The sequence below is a fragment of the Atheta coriaria genome, unplaced genomic scaffold, assembly GCF_025399875.1.
Source record: "Atheta coriaria isolate IRGN ID8LTWV9N9 unplaced genomic scaffold, Caltech_Dcor_3.1 hic_scaffold_6_pilon, whole genome shotgun sequence".
Classification (NCBI taxonomy): domain Eukaryota; kingdom Metazoa; phylum Arthropoda; class Insecta; order Coleoptera; family Staphylinidae; genus Dalotia; species Dalotia coriaria.
Window position 1 is genome coordinate 8,515,152 of NW_027045448.1, and position 21,133 is coordinate 8,536,284.

The following is a 21,133-nucleotide window of genomic DNA, read 5'->3' on the forward strand; positions in this document are numbered from 1 at the left end:
GATGTTTTAGTTGGTAATCAATTTATTTTAGTTATAAATGATTGCAAAGTAAGTAATACAGTAAAATATCAGTGGTTTTGATACATTTTGAACCAAAATAACTTGAAACAATTCCCCACCCATTTGACATTGGCAACACTGGTGATTTGACACAGTGAAACACTACCTTACCCAGCGCAAGGCGCAAGCCGTCGCTCCGTATGAACGGTATCTATCATTACGCCGTGCGGCCACCGAATTTCCTTTGAAGTAAAAACAAATAACGCTCCCCCCCGCCATCCGGAACGAGGCCGACGGCGAGCCGCACCGCAGCAACAATGCGTGACACTTTTATTTACTCAACATTGTTGTTATGCTGAGAGCGCACGGGCATCGGCATCGCGAACTGCTGATCGGTGTGTGCATCGGCGCGCTGTGAGTGTGGTATTATGTGCAGGCGACGCCGCGACCGCAGTGCGCTTTGCGTCGAGTGAGCGAGGCGTCCGGACGACGGAGAAGCCGTTCATCACGCTCAGCTTCCGACCGCTACGACCACCTCACGAAGAGCAAGTAACTGAAACGCTTCGGAGATGCGGGCAATAGCCGCGGCGGCCGACTAATCGGCAAGGCAAAAAACACCGGTAATCCGCGAAGAACGTGCAGAACTAAAGAAACCGATACCAGAGATTAATTGTGCGAGTACAAAGAGAACCAACCTCCAGGTTACTAAAGAACTACATACAGTAAAGCGGTGTATAATATTATAACAGAAAGTGTATGCTGGTGTGTGAGTTGTCGACCCCGTGTCAAAATATCGTGCTTATTGTGTGCGAAGTTGGGATTTAATTTTTTTGGCCGGGATTCAGTGTGGTCATCGTTACGTCAGGGGACTTCTTTTGGGTGAAATCGACACTAGAATCATCGAGGAATGTACGAACCCAAACCAGCATAACTTTGGTAAGTGGGCATCAGTGTTTTATTTCATGATACGCGAGACCAAAGTAACAAAAGACTTTGGGTTTTGGCATTCGGAGCGATTCCGGTTTTAGGTTTTCGATTTTGTTTTATATATATGACTGTATACATCTTGGTTGTAAATATTTACATTGTACAATTAGCGGTCGAAATCGAATTTGAAAACATCAACGAATGGAAGTTGTAATATTCGGTATCGTCTATAATTAAATCTTGAATCTGGCATTGTTTAGTGTCGAATCAAGGATGTATGTATTTCTTTTTTGATGGTTAACATGTTTTATTTTTAATTTGTGTAAGCTACTTTTATATGTAGTTAAAAAAATCTATCAGGAACTTAAATTTGGCTAAAATTTAGCTAATTGTGACCCTGAAAACCAGAAAAAATGATAATTTAATGGAAATTGTGTCGGAATACAACGGTTGAAAATTTCCAGATTATTTTTTGTATGATTTTCTTATCAACTTGCTTATTTACGGCGGCTCGTTATTTTAAATTGTTTATTGGAGTTTCGCTTAATATGGATCATGTTATTATAAGTGCAAATCGAGAAGAATAGGTATTTATGTATTACCAAGATTAAGTTCAGTGAAAAGAAAATTTAGTTATTTTTTGTTTTGAACTTTTGCCCGGGGTTTCGTCCCTTTAGTTTTTATGTAGAAATAATTAATTTTTACTTTCTTATCCAATTCTTAAGATATGAGAAATGCTCAATTATTCAGCTATAAATACTAATTTTCATCCCTTATTTAATACCCTTTAAATAACAATTTTTGATATTTTAATAGTTATTCTGCAATTCGGTGCGGAGATGAATACAAAAAATCATAAATAATCAAAATCTGTTCCACCGTTCTTGAGTTATTAATGCTGTAACTAACATGACTTGATTTTTGTGAATTTTTGATTATTAACACCTCAAACAACTTTTATTTGTCTAGTAAAGTCAATATTTGTTAAAACAAAACTTGAGGTAATGTCCACACCTCTCGAATCTAAACACAAATGTTTTATTTGCCCTTCTGAGCTGGTTGTGTTCGCGGCTTTCATTTTCCTTGAACTATCATTGGTTGAACCGGCCATCGCTAGAGATGACTGGCGACAGTCGTGTGATTTAATTTTAAATACAATACACACGATGACACTCGCTTCGCTTTGGTTAATCTTCTCAATCGCTCTCAGCCAACATGCGTACATAAATCATTAATCTGCTGCTGGATGAATGTTGACAGAAAGCAAAGTCCACTTTATAAACACAGATATTGAAACGAAACTGAACATTAGGGCGTAAAACTGCGATTGTCATAGTCATTCCATGCTAGATACATAACGCTATTGTTTGTTTTATGCACATATATAACATTTGCATACATAGAGTTTGAAGTTTCAACAATGTAGGGCGAGCTACACGAATCACTACTCTCACTCTACGCGTTTTCTATGTGTGTGTGTGTTTGTTTGTTTGCTATAATAATAAACTAATCATCGCGCGCTGGAGTTGTATCGTGTATGAAAATATCGCCAATGCTAATGCTGATCGTGTTGCGGCACGTTTGAATATAAAAATAATTCGGATCTTCCTGTGATGCGCATCGGGCGCACGGCGAACTGGAATAATGATTTAATCGCTGGCTGCTGGCGTATATAGTGTGTGCTACGAATATTTATTTAACACTCCTAGACTGACACTGACTTGAAATACCTTGATTTTATGCGTTTGGAAGTTTACAAATGAGTTTGCACTTTCTATGTGCACGTGTTGTGTCGTCGCCTGGGAAATTTATGAATTTTGTTTTATCACATGTGATGACTTGATCGATTTGACGATTAGATGTTGTATTATAATTGCACAACCTTGTAATCTGATTAGGCTGATTCAATAGGTGACGTTAGTCATAACAAAACTGCACGAGTTTGTTTTAGATAATTTCATGAAATGAAAATTTATCATTTTTAATGTCTCAGCAGTAAATTTTTGTTTTTATATTTATCAGGTGACAGTAGGCGTTATCGCAAATTATTTTCCATTCTATATTTAGTCTGTAATCTGCTAATATTTTCAAAATTGATTTTATTATTAAATCTTTTTGTTTGCAGTGAAATTTGAACAAGTTAATTACATGAACACTTTAAAGTAATTTCTATCAACAATTAAGGTTAATTTACAATGATGACGAATCGGTTTTGATGCAGTGTGTAACATAAGGAGTAAAAGTAACATTGATGTCGATGTGATTGTGCACACGTGAAAGTAACCTGATAATCTCGATTGGATACATATTGCTTTTTCTTATTCTTCTATGACATTAATTTGTTTATTGCGAGGTCAATGATTTTCCTTAAAAAATCGCATGAGTTATTATGTTATTCTACTTTTATTTAAGTATTTAATATTTATGAAATTATGTAGGTAGATATGTGAAAATCTAACTTTATTACTACTTAGTATATTTTCTGAGAATAATTATTGTTTATATAACACAATACTAATTATTGTGCAGCTAGAAAAAATACTTACGCAACCGTATTTATTCTACGAGTGTCATCTAAGTAAGTATTAAGTAAATTATAGCGAAATTTATTCTCAGTTTACACATAAAGCTATTTTACGAGTATGGTAAGTGAGTGAGTATTTTGAATACAACAGTTTTACTCAACTTTTAGACTTTACTTCAATCGGTTTACTTGGAAATTGCCTCCCAAGGATTTTATTGCAATTAATCATCACGTACATTTTTTATTCATTAACTTACTTTGCACTAGGAGTGTTTCTAACACGTTCATTACGTAACTCACACTTCTTATGATGGTCAATTATTACACATCTACATACTCTACTCCTAAAGTGACATAACTTTGTTTTTATAAACTTAAACCAAGAATATTGTGACTTATAAAGCTGTCTTATATAAAAATTTTATTAATTGCTAGAGAGATTACAATTTTGTGTTATAATTTAGTCTTATTGGTGTAATTGAGAACATTGAACTAATATTTATTATTATATCGTTGGAATTATTACTTCTACTAGTTATTTAACCATTAAAAGCGAATAATTTGACGTAATATTTATTGAATTGCATGTAAAGTAGTCGTTTACATGCAAGTTAAATGTTTTATTCATGACAATCTCACAATAATGAAATAATTTAATATTTTGCAAAAATTGAGCAAAAATTTAATATCACCTTGGACTAATTAATAATCATCTCTTTATCGATTGTTATAGCTTTAGTTTTAGCACACATTGTAATTTTCTACTGCGCCGCAACACAATCATAGCTCAGTAACATAATTTAAACCACAATTTGTGACATATTCGATGTGACTCATCCGTATTTGGCCATAAAACAAGGCTACCAGCGTGTGTCGCTACGCACTCGCCGTTTCGCGCAGCATAATATTTGATTAACTATGACGTGTCACCTTGAAATTGAATCGCAACTGTTTAGGTACTTGAAAGTGTGCTAATCACAAATGTTTGATAGCGTTTAACGAAATGGCGTGGAGTGGATTACAATAAATTACGACGTCTGCGGGGCGTATTGGGCCCGCGTCGATTGAATGAATCAATGCGTGCGCGCGCGCCATCGAAATTGAGTTATTAATAAATTGAGCGGTTAAACCAGTTTAACCAGTTAATGGATGCTTGTAGTGGTCAGGACCTTAGAGGTTAACATTGAAGAAATTGCGCTAATGATGTTTAAATCATTACTAAGTGCATTATTTATTCAGTACTATTTCGTAGGTATGTTTTTATTTCTAATTGTATGTGTGACGAATTGGAAACTGGTACTGCCTGGAACGAAAATAACACGGTTTGATATTTGAGTATTATGAAAACATGTGGTTTGTTATCATGATAGGTTAATTTTTTTTTCTGGGCGTGGTAGTTGGGTTATGACATTGTGTAAAATTTATTGGACAATGGGCAAATTTTGCATAATTTTAGTATTTAGGTATTAAAAAGACAAAGAAAAATGTTTGTTTCTTCAATTTGAAGAAATGATACTTTCTTTGCTATTTTGGTACTTATTTTTTTTTAAACAATGTAAGTTTTGGGCATCCTGCTACATTGTTTTAAAACAGGTCAATAAGAAAAGACAATAAATAAATTTACTTGTACATTATTATAAAGATGTTTGCAGTTGTGAATGGCATTTAATGTAATTAAAGGTAATTGTTATTTTAATAATTCTATTGTTTACTGTCATTTTATTATTTTTGAGGTATTCACCTTGGGTTGGTTTAATTATTTACATGTGTGTTAGATTTGTTGTCTAAATGATAAATTAAGTTGTACATTTGCTGGTTTTTATTTTTTGCTTAAGCAATTGTAGATTTAATTTTACCGTAAAAATGTTTGCTGATAGAGATTTTTAGTTAAAATCCAAACAAAAAGAAATAGCAACCAGAAAATTGTAGATCATGGAAGATCGAAAAATTCTCTATCAGATAAAAATATAAAATAATACTATTTCTAAATAATACTATGACTGAAAGTGCTAAAAAGTGACATTTTTCAATTTTTGCCCATTTTATTCAATCGCGAATATCTCGTAAACTAAAAGAGATAATTAGGATCTGATCGCAGCATCTTAATCTAGGACTATTCTCTATAACATAGGATAGTTAAAACGGAAATCTGTAAGATGAAATTTTAATCCTTAAGAAAAAAATTGCCAAGGGGGGGGGGGGGGGGGTGCTTGATAATTTTTTTCGAGGATTTTCGATAATTACTATCTTTGAAACTAAAAGAGATACGAACCAACGAATTGCTGATTATGAAAGATTGGAAAATTCTCTATCAGATAAAAATATAAAATAATACTATTTCCAATAGTAAAAGGTCAAAAAACGTGACTAAAAGTGCTAAAAAGTGAAATTTTTAATCTTTGCCCATTTTTTTTCAATCGCAAATACTTAAATTTGTGACATTTTTCTAATTAAAATTTTATTTAAAGACTCGTAATATATCGTTTGTCAAATACTCATTAGTACATATCTGTTGATTAATTTTGCACTTCCCACTTAACCGAAAACTATTTTGCTTGTTTATACTAAAACTAGAAGTCAATGACATTTAAACAAGCCTAAAACCATGTGTATCGAAAATGTTTATCGTTTACCGGAAACATCGACGCTGCGCGTTGAGGAAAAGTCATAAGCAACGTAAAATATCAGGTAGTAAATACCTTAAGTGTCCACGATAAGCATACACCTACCTTTATAGTAGTGCACGTTATCGTCATCTTTTGTGACAAAGAAAGTTGTAGTTGGAACCTGAGCGAATTCAATTTTTAAATAGATTTTCGTGGAAAGCGACTTGTATCATGCTTAGTAGGAAGTGTTTATGTTTGTGCCAAGTGGTTACCCTATTCAGGTTCAAATGAAATCTTTATTTTTTAAGATGATTCATATTTAAGCGGTAATTTGTTATTGACAATAAAAGAAATGTCTTACAATTTTTCTTCTCTGTGTTCTGGATTAATTCAAGATTAATCACGAATTGGTAATATTTTAAATAATCCAGAAGATAGATTTTCAATTACCTTATTATTTCCAGCCTTAAATTCAAATATTTACTTTATTATTTCACTCTAGGAAGGTTTTACACTATTTTTCTTGTTAACATTATTGTTTCCTATAGCAGTAATGGTAAATCAATTATTTTCTCATAAAACGACAAGAAAATGTCAAGGAAAATAATGTTGTTTAATAAAAAAACTAATTTTATTTGTACAAGAATTAATTTTATCATCATCTAGCTACCTTCAGTCTTTATTTAGATTTTTAACTTTAAACTGTCGTTTATTATGTTGACAATTGAAACTGATGTACGATAAGCATTTCGAAAGTGTTCAGAAGTTTAGTTGGAGGGAATCTATTCGATCTTCATGCAGGAACATGAACTTGTAAACCTTCACGAAACGTGACTCATACATGACTACTTCTTTTTCCTACCTAAACTCGAATCGGGCTATTTTTGAAGTACGCAGTCAGTTCGTAGTAAACAGAGTGTAATAGAAACACATTCAACAGATAAATATTTGCAAAATAAATCGAACCACAAACGCATTTGATGTTTAACTTTTAAATTTAAACTCTCTTTGTTTCCTTGATTTAACCAACGATTATCTTATCATAAAGTCCTTTTGTATTGCATTGTGTTTATGTCATTATCTTACGCATGCATCGTTTATGCCTCGCTTTTACTTTCCTGCCATGCTCGTTCAACTGCGTTAATAGTAAGTAACTATATTTCAATTCACCATACCCCGTGGGCTTGGCTCTAACTCTTGCTAGAGGATCTGCGCTAGACTAGAGGTAGCACCGCCGACGACGCCTCGCTTACTTAACTTAACGCACACTTTCGAGTCAGTCGCGCCGCGAGTGCGCCAACGAGCGGTGGCACTCCCTCTGCTGCTGACGACGACGGCTATGACTTCTTGTGTGATAAAAATACAACAACGTGAGAACAAAGGGTTTCGAGTTGGCGTAGTAGTGATTTAAACACAATTGTTCACATCTATCTGAATTGGAATAACGCATAAGTCATGTGTGTGTTTTAACTCTAGTCATACATCTATGAATTCAAGTGTGCAAAGTGCAATCTTGTATCTTGTGACTCAAAAAACGTGAAGGAATACAGAAATACGAAACTTGTGATTTTATTTCAGTGGTTAGATAAAAATTGCTTGCTCTTCGTGTACGAATCGTTGTTGATTTATTTTTGTGGTATCAGTATTGCGCCTGTGTTCGCTTGATACGCGTTGTGTTTTCGGTGTAATTCAATGTAATATAATATAACATTCGGTTGTCCGTAATCGCAGTCGCTTGGCCGCTGTCTGCCCGAGCAGATCACATTACGCGCTGCCACCAAAGCACAAACGAAATCATCTTTAGCAACAATGAACCACAATAACTGTGCGGAGTGTGTCTTCACTGGTGCGCCTTTAAATATTTTGCACAATCTGTTATTCCACACGTTTTATAAAACAGTTAATTAAAACGAAAATTACCACATCATCGCGCAACGAATAGAGCCGGTTTGCAGCTCTTGGAGAATAACATAATATCTAGTGAATTGTGGCATTGTGGAATTGTGAATCGAAACGTTAGGATGCAGTTCACTCTGTTGAATTTATTTGCGTAAGTGAGAGTCAAATAAATATTCTAAGGATTTTATGTTGTTATTCATACAATGGGCAATGAGTAAAAGTACTGTAGATTTACTCTTCTTTTTAAGCCTTCAATGAGTTTTTATTTTATTTTATTGCTTCATAGATAGCGGGCGCGGGTTTCAACAGTTAAGATTTTACTGTTTGTTACTTTTATTCTATTAAAAATAAATAAAAGTCTTTGGTGCAGTTATATTTTGAATAGTAATAATAAAATTAATCTTTTTATTACCTTTTTCTTGCAATTTTATGATTTTTTAAAGAAAATTCAACTTTAATTGTTTATAACTTTGCGTATAATTATAAAATATGAAATATTCTTTATCAGATAGATGTTGAATTTAGTTTTCAATCCATGTGTCGATTTTTAAAAGTTTTTCACCAATAGTTTTGAAGTTATTTGCATTTAACACTCCATATAACATTGAGAGTCTACTAATCTATATTTTAACATGACAGGGCAACAATTACAATTGCCATCGTATTATTTATGTATTTGGAGCGAAATGTTAAGTTAGCGCACTTGTACAATTTTAACGGGCCTGCAAACAATTCCTTACACACTGAGTCACTCAACTCAGTTTATAAATTTAAGGTTTTTGTTTCAAAAACATTTCTCGCACTTATGGATTTCAGTTACCTTATTTATTTGGTAATCATGACATCATGTTGAAATCTTTGTTCTAGTTTCGCAGGATTCGCACGTAATTTATGTTTTGTTTCAATCGTTTTTAAACAATGTTTCAGTGCGATGTGTGTTATATAAAACCGTGTTAATTATACACGTGCAACTGAAATTTGGTCAGTTGCTTACAAAATAAACTTTAAATTTATGAATTTCGAAACAAATTTTATGCTTACAATGTTGTAGAAATATTATATTTAAATATTTAATTGCATCCCGGGCCCGGTGAAGTTTGATAATAGAATTGTTATAATAAATTTGCATTTGTTGCAATGTTATGGTCCGTTTACTTGCGTATTCATTTAATATTCAATTCTTTTTTTGTAATTTCAACCATGGATTATTTTCATGCCGCTTAAACATTCCCATACTTGATATTTGGATATTCTGTTGTTGAAATAGTGTAGAAAGGTGCAAAGCGTTTAATTTTTGGATACAATAAAGTTTCACTTTTGTTTTCATGCAAAATTAACTCGAAACGAAAGTATAGGTATCAATAAAATACGTCTACACTAGTCATCGAAGATTATTACCATGAACTTTGAACTCTGCACTGTACACTTAATTTTTGTTGATAATTTCGGTTTTATCAGCGAAGAATATTTCATAAATTATTTTCGAATGTTTTGAATTTTTGTTTTATCTCGAATGCCCACATCCTACATCGTGCGTGCTGATGAATGTCGTGTACTTTAGTCCTAAGTTATTATATTAATGAGGTTTATAAGACGGCACGACACGATTTTAACGAATGTTTGTAATATTATTTAGATATTACTTTAGTAGATTGTGAATGTTATCAATATAGTGCTCGTAGTTGCGAACAAGTTGAATGCACTCGTTTATAGTTTAAAAATTGCGTTGATTTACTGTTTATTATGTATTTATTAGCAATATATTCGTATGACTACAAATGGCGAATTCGATATGGTTGAATAACTTACGGTTATTTGCATAGTTTGTTGATTTATGCACATAACTGGTCGGTTTCGTTGGTGTGTAACCAATCGAGCATAACATTCCAAAAAAGACACTTTCCGGTTAGGTGTCACAAGCGAATCGTGAATTTTGTTCATTGAGTTGTAAGTTCACTTTCTTATTCTTGATATAGTGTAGTTACTGCATTGGCAGTTTTATTAATTAGGAGTTGTATTTACAGGAAATATCCATTTAAAAATCGTCAAAGTGAAAAGTGAAATTTTGTTGGTTTTGTTGTGCTAGGAATATTTTAGTGTTTTATTTGAATCAGCAGTGAAATTTAAAAAATAGCATTGGAATAAAAATAAAATTTTACTGTTTGGTCAGTAGAGGATATTTTAGTGTTAATTTATCTTTTGTGAAATATTAACTGCTATTATTTTAGTAGTGTAGATAATAAATAATATTTCACTCGCTGAAAAAAATGTGGATGTGTACTTGAACACTTTACGTGACGCACTCAATAAATATTTATCGTAATTTATTTGCATATTTTATTTCAACAAGCAAGCAAATCACAAAAGAGTTATACAATCATTTTCTTGAATCTACAGGAAAATTAACTTGCATATTAAATGCTGTACAAGCTGCTAATAAGCAAATTGCTTATAAGTTTTAACAATTTGTTTTGATTTTCAATTGACACAAGATCACACATTATACAGTGGTGTGTCACGATTACTTCCTGAAATAATACCGGCTGATTAATGCTTGAATACTCTGAATCATGTACATTAAAAATGCAAATTGTATTTGTTGCAAAATTGTTTGGATATTTATAAAATTTATTTATCCAACTTTTCACTGCTAGACTTTTGAAATTAATATTTATTTATTTAACAGTCTGGAAGTATATTTTGAGTTATATTATTATAAATGTTGTTGGCTGCAGTTGATAAAATATACTCTGTCGAAGCCACGGATAATAACGTAATTGCGGCTTACGTCTGCGACAAACATGAATTTATTAAACGATGTGAAATGTAATTTGTTTATGAATGGGTGCTAATGAACCGATTACTCACCGCCTGCACGCTTAAATGTTCACTTGCTTTACTTGAAGCTTAATTCGAGCTTGTTTCAAAATAGCGACACGCTCAAGTTGATCAATTTTGGCGAATTAAACACGAAATACGAATATTGCGTCTTTTATTTATTTTAAAAACAATGAAACAGCTGAGTTTTTAACTTGCTTTAAGAATTATGTTTTTTCGTTATGAATTGCTGTAATTATTATTAGAATTATTGGTTTTAGATTGGGTAGTATGGATAGCTTGCACGTGTCGGGGCAGCAACAATCCAACAGCAAGGCGTCCAGCAGGAGCACATCGCCTTGCCGGATGCGCGCCACTGACCGATCGGAACGAAGCGAACGTCCTGCCGACCACCAACCCTCGCAGCAACAGCCACAACAGCCTCATCAGCCACATCATACGAAATCGTTGAGTCACGGATCGGCCGACAGCAATAAGGTATATTACTCAGCGCACATATGTCACCGAACCTAAATATAATCCTCCGAACATTAATCCTGCGCAACACTACCCCAAGGCGTCTGGTTTCCGTTTTTACGTTCTATATATAGGGGTATATGGTTAGGAACTTCCTAAAGTATTTCACTGCGTTTTTTGTTTCGTGTATTTTCAACCCTATTTTGTGAAAATTACACTTCTTCCAAATATATACTCTAAGCATGATATGGTAGCCAAAAATAGGTGTAACTAAAAGGGAAGTGATGTTTTTGGTGCGAAATATTCAAGGAAATGAATTGTCACGTGACGAAATTGAATTGAAATTGTTTTTGATAGTTTCGCTATGAAGTGTAGATGATATACGTGCGTAAAATCATTACTTTTCTCCGAAAAGTTAATAGAACTGTTGAAATTTCCTTTCCATCATAAAAAAGTAATGATTTCATTTGCTTATGTATGATTTCAAAAGATTTGTGATTGTAAGGAAATCGGTTAACACCCAACACACAAAACCAACATGCCTACATGTGAAACAGATCGATAAAAACTTAATTAGTATTTATTGCTCGAGGCGTGTGGGTAAATTGATGGAAAAAGGAAAGCTGTTAACAGTTTGATTAATGAAAGGAAAATTAATCGCGCTTGCTCATACACTCGAGTGAGTTTAAGAGTTCTTCAAGAAGGCTTGAAAATGATCCCGAAGCAAAAATCTGTTGAATTTAATTTTAGGTGCGAAATTTAATATTCCCGTCTTTCCTTAGATGTGGAATACTCGTATCTTATATACGTAGTGCTTTAATGTCTTTATCGATCTTGTAGAATCAAATCAAATTATTTCTGTAAATTAGTCTTCTATTTATATCAGGAATGCCAGATGTGCGGTGCGAGCTGAAACGTACATGGGTATAGAAATACATTTGTATTCGTCAAAAATTGCGTGATAGGTTAATTTATTCTTGACCTTAGTTCAAAACCCCCCAAAGGAATTAAACAGTATTTAAGGTAAAGCGGGTAATAATTTTTCGTGCTTTTATTTTTATTTCACATTTTATTGAAGGTATTTTTAATTATTTATTCGTACGCATTGCGGTGTTTTTTTATATTAATTATGATTAAATTTATGAATAAAAATAACATTTTTTTGTTTGGGTTCAGATTGAAATAATAGAACTGTTGCTATAGCAACACATTTAGTGATAATTGCAAAAATGATTTAATTTTCTGCGAAAATACGTAAATAATGATCAATTTATTAAATATTATTTGATTATTCATTTGGCAACAATCAATTAATTTCCAAAACATTTAATAGATAATTAATTATTTGATATTTATTTATATTTTACGCCAATGAATGCAAAATTAGGACGGATATAATGAATATATTGATTTATTTCACATTTTTGTTTGCTCTACAAAGATACGAATAAATTCCGTGTACGTAATTTTACAACTTATCATGCTGATGCGATGCTGGTTTATTGATATCGTAGTGAAGTCAAAGGCGATTTGATAGGTCATGACATGACGCTCTTTCAAGATTGTTCAAATTACTGAAACGCAGAATTCTTATCGTATATCATTATCGCCGCAGCTAATTTTAGGAATTTTATGATGTGATTGATGTGTGATGCGAAATATAAAATATTTACATGCTTTCAAATGTTACATCGACTTTTACATTCATTGCTTATCATTAGGCTCGTGTTTGAATCCATTAATTTTATCCTGAGCAATTTGAATAGAGACTGACTGCGACGACATGTTATCATATTGCGTTGAATCTACACGCGCTAATGAACCTTCCATTGAACTATTTGTTATCTTAATAAATACGCGATAAGGCACTCATTTTAGTGACAGTTTGTTTATTTGAAGACAATTTACACGAAGACACATCGTGTCTGATAAATTTAGAAACGCAATTAATCTATATATATAAAATTTGCGTGTCACAGTGTTTGTTTCCATACTCCTCCGAAACGGCTTTACCGATTTTTACCAAATTTTATATGCGTATTCAGTAGGTCTGAGAATCGGCTAACATCTATTTTTCATACCCCTAAGTGATAAGGGTTGTTCACCCTTAACTTTTTTTTAAATTTTTGGACAAATTCTTTTGTTTTTATTTTTTTTTATAATGTGGAATTAAAAAATACATACAACCCTAAATTTTTAGTTTTTTATCACCAACCCCTATTTCTTTATAGCCATTTTAGTAATTTAATCATTTTTCATCCCGCTCAAAGAAAATTTTTATATGCGTATTCAGTAGGTCTGAGAATCGGTAACTTCATATCTCTTAGTGATAAGGGTTGTTCACCCTTAATTTTTTTTAAATTTTGGTCGAAATTTTTTGTTTTTATTTTTTTAATGTGGCATTAAAATATACATACAACCCTAAATTTTTGGTTTCTTATCACCAACCCCTATTTTTTATAATAAGTAAGTTACTTTTTGTCTACACTAAAATTTATCTAGAAACTTGAAATAATTTATATGGCAAAACAACGTTTGCCCGGTTAACTAGTTATTACATAAAAATCAGGTTTATTTTAATCTATATTTTGATTATTTATATCTCAGAATTAACAAAATTTTGCGCACGCATGTTTACCCACAATGGAAACGAATAACGAAATGTACAAGCAAAGGTATGCGCCAAAAATGTAATTTAGTTCATGGTTAATGATCAAACGGACCTCTCGCACGCCTGCCAGACGAAAACATCAGGCACGAGCGAGCTAACGCACACGACACTTCATTTTTCAAGTTTATACATGCCAAAACGACGGTTTTAAGGATAACGATGTGCATAATGGTGTTGCAAAACCTAAACTTACTCATCACAGCACTGCGCTGACAATCAGCCAGTGTGCAGCATAAATAGTTACTATGCAATTAAAATAAAAGTATGTACATTGTATATGTGCGCAGTTGGATAACCAGCTAATACACTTGTCGTATAGAACAATGCATCTTTATTTATTTAAAAATAATTCTTTGTCCAGTTTTTATGAGTAGCTGTAAAGACAGTTCAATATGCTAGGTGTTGTGTTTAATGTATTTTTAGTTGCCTACGTTTAAGAATGGATGATTTTTGTTCGATGTGTAAATAAATTATTATCATATTCCTCGTAGCGGCGATTGTATCGGTTCTCATGATAAAATAATAATAAGATGCCTCGATAACCTTGGCTCGACATAATTTTCCTTCCTTAATATTCGCGTTCAGGTAGGATTAAATTAAATTTTTGTGTTTTTATATAATTAAATCTTCAATAAGATAAATGAATGTTTAAATATTTATTGATACTTAAATTAGATTTTCAATTAATTTTTCATGACCCTGTATAATGTAGTATCTATAATTTCCATTCTTGACCAGCGTATTGAATATCTCAATATTGGAATCGAGTGACACACAACTGCGGTATTCATTTCTTCTCGATTCATTAATAGTTTGCGTTCGACGCTCGCTCGATATCGGCGCGTTCGAAGAGAAGCTACTCTGCTCGTTTGTTGTCTCATTGCAATATATGCACAATAAATCTATTGTTGCTGGTTCATTGTGATTATCTATGCTGCTGATGAGCAGCGCTATAACATTATGGAATAATCCGATTGTTAGTTAGTTAGTTAGGTCGCACAGCATGATGTGAAGGATTATTAATTATAATTTGCTATCCATTTAAAGTAGTTATGAATATCTAAATCAATAAGTTGCGCGTTTCATGATGATGCCACTCAGAATGTTGTGCGAGGTGATAAAGTGCGCGATGCTTTAATGAAGTGTGAATTTTCGACATGCTTCGTCCGAACTATTTGACGGTGGTAAGTTAGAAAATAGCATCGAGCCGGCAAAAATTGGAAAACACCGGAAATATACGTACATTGCGTTTGAAATTCGTTATTATAACTGTACTTACAGACACGCTCTCTATTCTTTTTTTTCTGATGTATGGTAGCGATAAACAAATATGAAACGGATTTTCGTTTTATTTGAATTATATCTAAAAATAGTGCGATTATGTTTAAAAACAAAGTCGGCTTTCTTTGCGTCAAGAGAATAAGGTGTATATGTTTGAAGTTGTGCGGAGCGTGTGATTATTTTTGTGTGCCGTGATATAATCAAGAATATTTTGGCAAAGAAAGCGACACATGTATACGTTTACGGAATAATGCAATTTTATGCCTTTGGATATTGTATATTTTTCTAATAACATCCTGTGAGTTAATTTAAGTCGTGTTTATATTAACGTATTTGTTTACCTTAGCCTTGAACGTGAGGAAGTTATTCAATGCGTGTTCACTCCTCGACAAGTACGACTATTTGCGTTCAAAACTAATTACAGATACTGATTTCTCATCTGGTCGAAATGTTAGAATTGGGACTTGCTTCGTTTTAATCATAGACTAGCTTATACTCGCGACTTCGTCTTCGTAGGTTTTAGTGAAAATGTAATTAGTTTTTTACTTTCTTGTTCAAGACTTAGTATGCGCCGATTTCATCAATAAGATTTGTAATTTTATTTTAAAGTAATGAAAATTGCTACATTATGCCCTTTAACATAATTTCGGATTAAATTATTTAGCTATAACTATAATTGAATCTCCATGCAAGTTTAAATCCTTTATTTAACAGTCCTTTAGTAATAATTTTTGATATTTTAATAGTTATTCTGCTATTCGGGACCAAGACGAATCCAACAAATCCTAAATCATCAAAATCTATCAAACCGTTCTTGACTTATAAATGTTGTAACTAACGCGACTTTGTTTTATGCATAGATGAATATACATTTCAATAATTCAATCGATAGAATTTTAATTGCATCGGATGTGTGTTTGAAGTATAATTTCTGTTTTAGTCCGATGGGGTAGGTCACACGCAATCGCGTTGGCATCATCACCATCGACATCGGTCGCCCGGCGCGCCCACCTCTAGCACCACCGTGTCTCGCATCGTCGCTGACATGGACGATTCGCACAATCTGGACGACTCCAGCGCGCAGCTAGAGGCGGCCGACACGTCCGATCTCGCCTACCCGTCGTCGTTCATCTCCAACGGCAGCTCCGAGCATGTCAAGCCAGAAGATGAAGCCGACGCTATGGGCGGCGGTGCCGCCGGCAACACCCGAACAAATGCTACAATTGAACATTTAGGAAATAAAATAATTAGAGTTAGGGATTTAATACGTACTGAGCAAAAACTAAGAGATGGTAAGATATATTTAATCTAAAATTAACAGAAAAATTAAATTTATTTCTTCTGTTTTTAGATAATGTCAGTGAGTATCTCAAATTAGTTACGAACGCTGACAAGCAACAAGTGCAACGTATTAAGGCTGTCTTTGAGAAGAAGAACCAGAAAAGCGCGCAGGTAATATCGCAGCTACAGAAGAAACTCGACAACTATCAGAAGCGATTGCACGAGTTGGAAACGCACGGTGTGGTACCGCATCGTCCGCCACGGGAAGTACTACGCGACATGGGGCAGGGGCTCAAGTGAGTGGCACACCAATATAATTAATTAACCGCGCGCTGATAACGCGGCACGTTCGCATGCCGATAAGCTAATCGAATATTGCGGTGTTTCCAGGAATGTTGGCGGCAACATACGGGACGGAATTAGTGGTTTTGGCGGCTCCGTCATGTCCAAGCCACGGGAATTCGCTCATCTAATCAAGAACAAATTTGGCAGCGCGGATAATATTAGCCAACTGTCAAGTGAGTATCTATTTCTTTTCGTGTGCGTTTGTTTGTTTTACTAAATATTTAACAATATCTATTAAGGTTCCGATTAATTTTGTCTTTTAACTCATACATATGTTTCTTTTAATCTGTCTAATCTTGCATTACCGCGATGGTTTCCTTTGAATTGGTTTACCTTTCAAATCTTTTAACTTTAATTCAACTCCGGTCTACTATCAGTGATTGCGATTGAAGTGGAAGGTAGTCAATGTGTTTTGAAAATTATGATTCATATTGGCTTTATTTGATTTTGTTTTTATTCACGGCGTGTAGAAGCTTTTTACACGATGCAGAGATTTTATATAAGATGTTTTTTCTACTAAGAGTGGATGCATGTTTGTTGTGCTTTCCCATAATTTATTTGCGTCAGTTTAAAGATGTTTTTGTGACGCTGAAAATGTGAGTTTTAACCCACTAGTGGTGGCACAATGTCAACATGCACCTTACTACGATGGCATGATTCACATTTGCACCTCGCATGCTAACGTAACCATCTCGATTAATATTCGTAGCGTGGTACATAGGGCCGGGCACGACTGGATCTGAGGGCAGTGGGACAAATGGCGGCGCTGGCAGTGATCAGGGCGAGAAATCGCATCACCATCATCATCACAGTGGCTCGGCAACACTCCCCGCGACGTTGCATTCGGCCAATTCGAATACTTCTATGGGACAAAGTGTCCCGCAAAAGTTTCCGAGTGAGGAAGCAAGTGAATGTAGTAGTGTAACTAGTGAAAGCATCGAAAGGTAAATTTATTGTACTTTTTTTACATTGAGCAATATGTGACTTTTTGTTTTTATTCTTTATAGATACCATGGAAGGGCTCAAGAAGCCGGATCGACTCAAGACGTTAAATGCAATGCAATGTATAAACAATTAGTAACCGTTCAGGAGGAGGTAGCCATACTCAGAAAGAAAGTAGACAGTAGTAGCAATTTGCAACACGACATACAGTTCCTTAGCTCATCTTTACAAGTAAGACAATTGCTGCATTCGCAGAAAGAAAATATTTCAACGTGTAATTATTAAATTCCAGGAGGAGCGTTTCAAAACAGAAAGACTTGAAGAGCAAATCAACGACCTGACTGAACTGCATCAGAACGAAGTGGAGAATCTGAAACAAGCAATGGCGGACATGGAAGAAAAAGTGCAATACCAAAGCGAGGAAAGATTGCGAGATATTCACGAGATTCTCGAACACTGTCAGACAAAAGTACGGCCACTGATTCTATTCTATGTCTGCCTTTCTAAGGTTATTGTTATGTTGCAGATACAAAAAATGGAACATCAAGCGCTCCAGCAGCAGCAGTACGTGACGCTCGAGGGACTGGACAACTCGAATGCGCGTGCATTCGCCGTCAAATTGATAAACGTGCTGCTCACCGTGCTGCAGGTCGTGCTATTGTTGGTGGCGACGGGTGCCGGCATCATCATGCCATTCCTACGTACGAGGTAACTCTACCGTCATTATATTACTGTTCAATGAGTTTCCGAACAAAAGAATCTCAAATGAATTGTGTGCGCTGCTAATTTTAGCGACAATACAATACTCGCGCATGCAATGCATCATTATAAGTCGGTCTAGGTTTTTCTCAGCAATTTTCATTCCAATGAGTGATCAATTTATCATGGTCGTGAAAGTCGTTGTCTTGCACTTCTGAATATTTACCATTGTTATTGTTTTTGTCGCATTATTACTGTGTTTTGTTTTGCTAATCACAATCTTTTTTGTCTTATTTGTTCCATCATTGCGAACACGTGCCTTTTCTCATCCCGTATGCCGTTTGTCACATGTCGTGAACGTGAACCTTGCGCCACACACACAAAACAGCGATCGCTATAGGACGGTAACGGTGACCGAGGTTGTGCGAGCGACGAGAGATAAAATTAATTTGGGCACGACGAGATCGTCCATTGTAGCAAGGACATTTTCGAAAACATGACGGGTAAATGTTTTTCTTGATCTTTTTACTCCAATATATTTATACATGTATTTGTATATATTCAATACTAAAACAGGTGTGCGATATCATGATGTTTGCCTAATACACCTAGACCGACTATTATTGTTTTTATTACAGCTTTGTTGTTGTTTTTCTGTGCATCTCATAATCATCTTAATTAATTTATGCATCCGGCGATTGGGTGTGTCATTAATGTGATTGTTTTGTTTTAGAGTGAGAATTTTGACGACAATGAGTATTGTTTTTATTGGCATCTTCGTGTTGAGGCAGTGGCCGGAAGTGGCCGACATTGGATCGCACGTAATGAAGCGACTCAAAGACATGCTGGATCCAGTCAAATAGCATTTACCGTTGTCCCTCAAATAATAACAATTAACTAGAAGCAGTGAGGAAGGCGAACGTTACTCAGCCAAATGCCACTCAACAACAACAAACCCCTGAAAGTAATTTTAAGTTTAATACTATGCAAAGACAAAAAATCGACTCTACATCTCTCTTTTCAGTCTCTCTGTTTTACTATTATTTTAATATGTAGTATTTAATTTGATACATAGGGTTATATTTATATTGAAACTTATTCATCATGAAAGGCATCGTCACGTTGCGCTACACCATCTTATTTTTGCATTAGAAATGTAAATTTATATTAAGTCATATCATTTTATAATGTCTATTGAAAACAAGTCAAAGCGAATCGAAAACGCGACGCTTATTCGTGATTTATCGTTTATTTATCGAAATAGACACATGAACATAAAAGAGATACGATATTTACAGGAAAGACAGCTATTACTGCTGTATATTTGTATTTCAATTAAACATTTTAATTGACGTACAATAAGTTTTATTTATTTTATTTCAGTGATGCGCCAATAATTGATTCCAATTGTTTACCCGAAGAGCAGAAACATCCATGTTATTCTTAGAAGTTCTGTTTTGAGAACATCGTGTCAATAAGTGTAAAAATGATGGAACCAATGTCGAAGGTTTGTGATTTTTTGTTTGTGCAGTACATTCAACTAATATTTGTGTCACAATTCAAACAATTTCTTGCTATGATCGGTGCTGTTAACAATGCTGGGAATCAAGTCTAAATTTATTGATAAATCTGAACAATACTCATTATGGAAGCATTTCAAAGTTTAGTTGGTTTAGTATAATCTGTTTTGTTCAGTGGTACTTATCATGGGTAAAGTTATTTTATAGAAACCATTGCATGTGAGCATAATATGACAAAAATACGATACAACTAGTGAAATTCCTATTGTAAGTAAAAAATTATATACCAGGCATAACCAAATGAATTTTCCATGCGAAAATTGAAACGAGATTTTAATCAACAAGTCTCTTTTTTTTTTTGGTAAAATATTTATTTTTATTTACACTGAAAATAAATTATGATTTTGAGAACTTATTGATTGCAATTGTATTAATATAAATTATTGTGTATTTTTTTTAGTACTTAGTTTATATTTTTATTATTGTAAATAAAGTTTTCAATTTTTAGTTTCACACTTTTTTTCTCCTTTTGTTATGATTTCAACAATCAAGACACATTATTTGCTCAAAATACGAAAATCAAAATTCTGTTTTCAAGAACATTACCTTGTTAAAACAAACATGATGAAAAGAACAAGAAGCGCAAAATGGAATTGTAATAAATACTAAATTCAAAAGCGTGGGTCCAAAAATCGCAAAAAATTAATTCCATGAATTTTATATGAATGAGAAAATAGTAATTACTATTCACTTCCACAACTAACAAACAACTTTTTGCCAAAATATGATGAAACAACTTCAACTTTAACAGATACATTGAAATTAGATTACATCAATCATATCAATTCAACCCTTTTAAAATTGTCCTTTTCTCTGCGCAATGACATCAGAAACACTACTCGCAACCAATCTTAAACGAGCACATGAGCACATGACGATAAATGTTTATATAGTAACAATATATAAGCGAACTAAAATAATGAAAGTAAGACTGCAGGAAAACCACAACTTATTACATAATAATAAGGTGAACAATAATGTACATTTGTTGCAGACGTTAGGCGCAAACCCACAAACATTGTTGACCAATGACTTTCTGTAACAATTGCTACATGTGTAACAATAACTATAAATATGAAAACTA

General features: G+C 33.8%; 1 protein-coding gene across 5 annotated transcripts; it reads left to right on the plus strand.

Annotated features, from left to right (window-relative positions):
• Positions 1–151: 151 nt before the first annotated feature.
• Positions 152–20,496, plus strand: Dmtn (transmembrane and coiled-coil domain 2 protein Dmtn). Of its 5 annotated transcripts, XM_065305619.1 has the most exons (11): positions 7,354–8,107; positions 11,055–11,271; positions 16,143–16,494; positions 16,554–16,779; positions 16,874–17,001; positions 17,538–17,772; positions 17,836–18,001; positions 18,063–18,239; positions 18,297–18,478; positions 18,858–18,972; positions 19,203–19,344. In XM_065305619.1, the coding sequence occupies exons 1-10, from the start codon at positions 8,079–8,081 to the stop codon at positions 18,967–18,969; spliced, it is 1,824 nt and encodes a 607-aa protein (XP_065161691.1). In that variant the 5' UTR covers positions 7,354–8,078; the 3' UTR covers positions 18,970–18,972; positions 19,203–19,344. The 5 variants fall into 5 exon arrangements, with proteins under 5 accessions (XP_065161692.1, XP_065161691.1, XP_065161689.1 ...); XM_065305620.1 differs by lacking the exons at positions 7,354–8,107; positions 18,858–18,972 and adding an exon at positions 152–936 and having other exon boundaries at positions 19,203–20,496; XM_065305617.1 differs by lacking the exon at positions 18,858–18,972 and having other exon boundaries at positions 7,356–8,107; positions 19,203–20,496.
• Positions 20,497–21,133: the final 637 nt, after the last annotated feature.